General features: G+C 52.2%; 1 protein-coding gene across 1 annotated transcript in view; it reads left to right on the top strand.

Annotated features, from left to right (window-relative positions):
- Positions 1-6,953, top strand: part of NDRG4 (NDRG family member 4) — a 100,454-nt gene that overhangs the window by 71,421 nt on the left and 22,080 nt on the right. Inside the window, exon 2 of the mRNA XM_010861843.1 lies at positions 5,919-6,013. Coding sequence (XP_010860145.1) covers positions 5,942-6,013 — 72 coding nt within the window. The 5' untranslated portion in view covers positions 5,919-5,941. The remainder of the gene's footprint in view (positions 1-5,918; positions 6,014-6,953) is intronic.

Genomic DNA, 6,953 nt, shown 5'->3' with positions numbered 1-6,953 from the left:
GGCCCTGGCAGTGAGAGCACTGAGTCCTGAGCCACTGGGCCACCAGGGGATTCCCTAGAGTTGGGATTAAGAGCACGGGCTCTGGGGTTCCTCCCTGGATGCGCCACAGGGGACTTGCACCAGTCACACCCTCCATGCGCCTGTTCTTGCCTCACCTGTGAGATGGGGATGCTGAGGGAAGGTCTGTCTCCATCCCAGGCCCGCCACCAGCGCTGTCCCAGCCCTCTGAGGTCTGCATCCAGACAGTGAGAGTGATATGAGGGGCCAGCTACTCGGACAGCTCTCAACCCTCTACACAATGCAGCTGGAAGCAAAGTTCCTGAGTTCTGGGTCCCTGAGTTCTGGGACTTCTTTTCAAACCACAGTGCTGGCGTGGTGTGGGTAGATGGAAGGGCATCAGGTGCCCAGGCTTGAACGTGAGTCTGATCCTGCCCTAAGTGACCTCCTTCTCAATCTGTGGCACAGACCCTTCCCCAGGGTGGAGCTGCCCAGGTCAGACTGGCTCTGCTCCTTGTTCCATTTGCTCAAGGCTCTTCTCGTAACGGGACGTCATAACTAGGACTTTCAGGAGTGCATCAACCACAGGGTGCCTTGGACCAAGACCCTGACCATGACCTGCCAGAGACCCCCCTCCCTCCAATGATTGAAAAAACAAGAAAGTCCTACCCCTTTTATAGTTTGGTTTCTCCCTGTCCCACAGGATCTGGTTCACCTGCATACGCTAACTTCACCCTGTTGGTGTCTGGCCTTCCTTCTCCTTCAGCTCTTGTGTTTCTCAGGGGGGCAGCTCAAGGCGTTTTGGGGTGGGGAGCGATGCTTCACTGTGCAGTGGTATCCCCAGGCAGCCTTCCTTGCCTCTGACTCCTAACCACTGTAGATGCCCCCGGTTGCTGCTGCTGCTGCTGCTGCTAAGTCGCTTCAGTCGTGTCCGCCTCCTGGCAACCCCATGGACTGCAGCCTACCAGGCTCCTCTGTCCGTGGGATTTGCCAGGCAAGAGTACTGGAATAGGTTGCCATTGCCTTCTCCTCCCGGTTGCTGAGACAAGCTCAAATCCCTGCACGTATTTCCAGATGCCCCTACTACTGACCGAGCTGGGCTTCTACTCAACGATGGCTTTATTCCATAGGATGCGTAACTGCCACTGATCAGTTTAATTGAAGCATTTATTGAATAGTTTTGGGGCTTCCCAGGTGGCTCAGTGGTAAAGAACTCACCTAGCTAATGTAGGACATACAGGTTCAATCCCCGAGTCGGGGAGATCCCCTGGAGAAGGAAATGGCAAACCACTCCAGTATTCTTGCCTGGGAAATCCCATGGACAGAGGAGCCTGGTTGGCTCCAGTAGTCCACGGGGTCGCAAACAGCTGGACATGACTGAGTGATTACACACCAACTACACACCTCAGGAACGATCATAGTAGTCATTTACATTTTTAACCCTGTTAAGTCTGAGCATTCACATGGCCCAGGTCTCAGCACAGAATCACATTTAAAGAAGCACAAAATCAGCAACCAAAAGTAATAGAAAAGAAATGCAATTCCTTTTAAAGAATTCACCCACCTTCACTCTGCTCTAGGGCCCCTTTCCGTCACCCAGCCAAAGAGCCCTTGCTTTCTCTCCCTCACCCCTTTCCTGTCCTTTTATTGCAAACATCAGCAGAGCCTCCCTGCCAGCAGGTATGACTTTCCTTAAACAGGAGACAAGAGAAAAAGAAAGTCCTCTAAGTAGGCAGAAAAAAGTTAGGAGGACCCCAATCAACCCTGTGATTTTTGTCCCATCCAAATGGGTATAGAAATCTATTTTAAAAGCACGTTTCTCAGACTCACAGATTTAGAGAATAAACTTATAGTTCCTGGGGTGAGGGGAAGACTGTGGGGAAGGGATAGGGAGTTTGGGATGGACCTGTACACACTGCTACATTTAAAATGGATAAGCAACTAGGACCCACTGTATAGCACAGGGAACTCTGCGCAATGTTATGGGGAAGCCTGGATGGGAGGAGAGTTTGGGAGAGAATGGATACACCTATATATATGGCTGGGTCCCTTTGCTGTTCACCTGCAATTATCACAACATTGTTAATCGGCTATACCCAACACAGAAAAAAAAAAGTTTAAAAAAATAAATAAAAGAACACCTGGTATATAGTAAAAATACTAAAAATAAATTACAAAAACACATTTCTGTCTGTTGTCTTTGTTGTACCTCAAAGCTTTCTGAGGTGGGCAAAGGGAGGCTACCACTCCCATTTTGCAGATAAGCAATCCTGTTAGTGGCCTGCTCAAAATAAAGCTAGGCAGTGAGTGAGACAGAAGAGATTCCGGTGACTGCGGGCCTAACCACTGAGAAGCTGAGGGCTGGAATTCATCCCAGGCCCATTTGTTTCTAACACTCTGCGTTGCCTTTAGGGACTTGGGGATTAAGAGGAGGGGAAAGACAGAGTGAAAAGGCCCATCGCTATGGCTCCAAGACCCCCTCCCCCCGGGCACCTCCCACCCCACCTGCTCTGTGCCCCCTGACTCTGTACAGACCTGACTCAGGCTTCCTTGTGGGACTTGATAGGAACCTCACTCTTTTCTGAAAGCTTTTTTCCAGCTTTATTGAGATACCAAAGTTGACATATAACATTGTATAATAAGTTTAAGGTATACAATGTATTGATTTGATAGGAATCTCATTTTCTTGTAACATTATCTAGCTGCCTTCTTTTAATTTTTAAAAATTATTTACTTCTTGGCTATGCTGGGTCTTTGTTGCTGCTCTGGGCAGTGCAGCGAGCAGGGGGCTACTCTCCAGTGGCAGTGCCTGGGCTTCTCATTGCGATGGCTTCTCTTGCGGTGGAGCACGGGCTCTAGAGAGCTCAGGCTTCAGCAGCTGTGGCTCGCTGGCTCTAGAGCACAGGCTCAATAGTTGTGGCTCATGGGTTTAGTAGCTCTGTGGCATGTGGGATCTTCCTGGATCAGGGATTGAACCCACGTCTCCTGTATTGACAAGCAGATTCTTTACCACTGAGCCACCAGGGAATCCCTGCTTTTTCCCTCCCAATCACAACTCTCTTAGGAAGGAACTTGTCTGCCACCACCACCTGGGAAGAATGCCTGCTGTGGCCTCTGTTCTGGAGCCCCACACCACCACCCGCTGGGCCCTGGGCGGTCCCTGTTTTCCTGGGGCTGAGACATCCCCGGTTCTCTGGAGTATGAGGTTTCTCTTTGCAGCCCCCTTCCCCACCACCCCCTCCCTCACAGGCCATCTGTCCCTGCACTGCCCACTCTCAGCCCTTTTAATAGCACCGTCCTTGGGGAGGCTGGGTCTCCAGGGTGGTTTCGTAACAGACCTGGGTGAGGGCGGGGACATCCCAGTCCTGCCAAGGCATTTAATTGAGTCGGGTATTCAGGGAGGCTGGAGGCTAAAGACTCCCTAATGGGGAAGAGACTTCCAGGGTTGGGGCCCTTCTTTCAGCTCCCCACCGGATGGAGGGATGAATGTGCACACATCAGAAAGAATGGAAGAGAAAGTGGGGGAGGGGAGAGAGGACGCCGCTCTAAAAATACAGCCCATGTGCATTGTGTTAGCCGGTTTCCCTGGAAACCACTGGGAACAGAGAGCTCCAGGGTGGCACAAGGTGGGGGGACCTGGGCGCCTAGGCGGGCAGGGGCCTTCCTGCCTGGTCTCTTCATGCTGGGGACCAGGCTCTGCCAGGGGTGGCGGCACAGAGCTGGATTAACCTTCCAGCAGGCCTGGGTGGCCAGCAGTTCCCAGCCCAGCCTCAGCGCATCTCAACCCCAGACTAGACTGAGGTGGGGACCACCACGCAATCACAAGGCACCATCTTGATAGCGTTCTGAGGGCCAATGCTTCCTGCTTCTGACAGGATGGAAGGAAGCCCAGGGGAGGTCTGGAGCTGCAACCTGGTCTCAGGACTGCCCACAGGAAATGGGTTCCAGTTGAGGTCCTTGGGTCCAGGCAATGACTGTGCCCACTCCCCGTCACTAGGGCCTCTATAGGGAGAAGCCAAAGGAGCAGGGGTGGGCAAGGATGGGGGGCACCTTCTTAACCAACCAGCTAGTGGGATGGTCAGCCTTTCAGGGCAGAAAGGAAAGTCTGAGGGCTTCACCTTTAAGATAGACTGATAACAGAATTGGGAAGGAAGGAGAGAGGGGAGGGAGGGAGGCTGGGAAGAAGAATAGGGAGCGTCCTTCCAGGACAGACAGTGTTACAGCACCAGCATGGGGCTGGATGAGGAATTTCCAGGCCTGGCCCCATCTGGGCTTGGAACTTCTCTGAGCTTTGGTTATCTCATCACATTTCCCATCAGCGTGAAATCTAACAACACAGGAAAGTGCCTTGGGAGCCGTGGAGTGCTTTGCCAGAATAAAGAATTGTTAATGATCTTCAGGGAGTCTTTCTTAATGGTTTTTTTTTCTCCCTGATTTCAGACTCTAGGTGCTAGTTTTCTGTCCTTCATTCTGGGATAATACCTGTTAACTTTATAAAAAGCCTTCCAGGCTTTTTTTGTGTGTGTGAAACTATTCATATTTCTCGTAATTTTGATAATATTGTATGTTTTACAACTTCTTTTTAAAAATCTATTACAACACAAGCATTTTCTCATGTTATTAAATAATCTTACAAGTTATTGTCTTCCCTATTTGTGGACATTTGGCTTCTTTTAGTTTAGTTTTGTTTTTTTTTTCCCCTATTATAAACGGCACTGGGGTGAGCTTTCTTAGAGATAAATCATTAGATGCTAGTTTTCCTAAGGAAAGCATATGGTTTCCTTAGGAAATTTCTCCCAGGGAGAGGACTGCTGAGTCCAAGAGTAAGAACCTTTTAAATGATTCTAATTCAGTTCTGTAAAGCTGCCCTTCAGAAAGACGTATCAATTTATACACTCACAAGCAGTGTAAGAAAAGTGCCTGTTTTGGTGCATCTTTGCCAGCACTGCAAAGTGTGCCAATTCCATTAGCAAAAAATATATATATATATCTTTGATGTCTAGTGCGCTTTAATATTCCCCCCTGTATTTATTGGCTAATTGTAATTCTTTTATGAGTTCTCAGCTCATATTCCTGCCTAGTGTTTCTCTTGGTGAATTCTTATTTATGCCATCCTACAGTCCCAGCGAAGAATGGTGGTGCCAGACTAGACGGATTGTGGGGTCTTGGCAACCCTTTCTGTCTGCCTTCCCCCAAACACTGGATCCTCCAGACACACACATGTGCACAGATGACCTTTCCTCCCCTGGGGTTCAGAGGCCCAGAGTCTCCCCAGAACCTGCAGCCATTAGGCCTGGGCCCCTCCGCCTGGTGGCTGTGGTTGAGGGGTCACAGTCTCACCCCTCCCTGCTGGTGGTGTGTCGTGACTGGCACCCCTTCCTTCAGTGTCACACTGCCAGCCCCCTCCTCTCTCAGAGGCCCCCTCACCCAGGCTTGTCCTAAGCACTGAGCTCAGCTCAGTTCCGTGTCCTCCAGACCCCACTGTCCACTTCTGACCACCGGGGGCTTCCCCACACGTATCCCCCTGCTTCTTAATAAATGGAATTCACTTGAAATTGTTTCAAGGGTCATGGTATATGGTGTCGCTCTGTTTTTCCTTTCTTTTTTCTTCTTTCCCTTCCTCCCTTCTTTTCTTCCCTTTTCGCCCCTTCTTCCTTTTTTGCCCCTTCTTCCTTTCGTCGGGGGCTTGGGGGAACATGTTTTAAAAACAAATAATGTAATGACCTCCCCTGAGCCTTGCTGCCCCGGTGAAGCGCTGAGCTGGGCCTGCTCTTGGGGACCGCGATCCGGGGACGGAGCGGAGCGGGCGGGTGGTGCCTGATGCCCCTGTCCCAGTGCGGGGTGGCGCTGTCCTCTCCGCCGGGCTGAGACGTCCCCGCCGCACCAGGCCCTAACCCCGCGTCCTCGCCCTCTCTTCCCAGGGCTCCTGCTCCACGACGTGACCATGGCCGGCCTGCAGGAGCTGCGATTCCCCGAGGAGAAACCACTGCTCCGGGGCCAGGACGCCGCGGAGCTGGTGAGTAGTCGCGCCTTCGCGGTCCTGGGGGCGGAGGGCGCCACCTCGTGGCTAAGAAGGAAACTGCGCGCCTTTTCTCTGGTCTGACGGATGGCAAGCAGCTGACCGTCCATCCTTCTAGTCTGGCAGATAGCAAGGAGCTGACCCTCCGAACCGCGACGCGAGCCAAGAGCCAGGAATCCTCAGGCCAATCTGGGAAGCCTTGTCCCTCCCGGGAGAGAGTTCCGCGCGGGCTGAGCGCCCACGCAACTAACATCCAGCCAGCCTCGCTGGGGCTTTGGCTGTCTTTGAGGCAGGGAGGCTCTTTAGAACAGTTATTCTCATTTCAGTGATGAGAGAACTGAGGCACAGAAAGGTTAACTCACTTGGCCAGGGTCACACAGTTATCAGGGAGTGAGGTTCTGAGCAGCCTTTGGACCCCAACAGGGTCCCCGCTGGCCAGGGCTGCCTCCAGCAGCAGAACCACGCTTCCCCCCTCACTCAACCCTTTCAGGTCTGCAGCTTCTCTTTTTTCCTCACAAGCCTTTGAGATAGGTGGGCAGGTATTACCAGCAGAGCCCCAAGGAGCAGTGGGCCCAAGGCATTGGAGATTGTTATTTTACCTGAAAGGGCCCTCATCAGGACCCCAGACATCAGATTCCAGAATTAATTCTGCCCACACTTTCTAGTAATGGTCACTTCCAGCATGGCTTCCCTTTCCCTCCTTGCAAGGAAAACCTGGGGGTCCACTGCTCGTGGAATTCTGGGGCAACATAGCCGCAGCTGTCTGCTGGTTATGCTGCCAGGCTCCCTCACTTCACAGATGGGAAAGCCGGGAACCCAGTCCCCGGGTGCTCAGCACACCCCCTTTCTGCCCTGCCCCCACCTCCCACAGCCTCCCCCCAGAAGGTGAGCCCCAGAGCTGCTGAGCACCGCATGTGGGGTCAGAGTGGCTGGGGGC

The sequence above is a fragment of the Bison bison genome, unplaced genomic scaffold (assembly GCF_000754665.1).
Source record: "Bison bison bison isolate TAMUID 2011002044 unplaced genomic scaffold, Bison_UMD1.0 scf7180017864473, whole genome shotgun sequence".
In the NCBI taxonomy this organism is placed as follows: Eukaryota; Metazoa; Chordata; class Mammalia; order Artiodactyla; family Bovidae; genus Bison; species Bison bison.
Note: the sequence above shows the minus strand (reverse complement) of the source record. Positions and strands in the feature narration are given on the sequence as shown.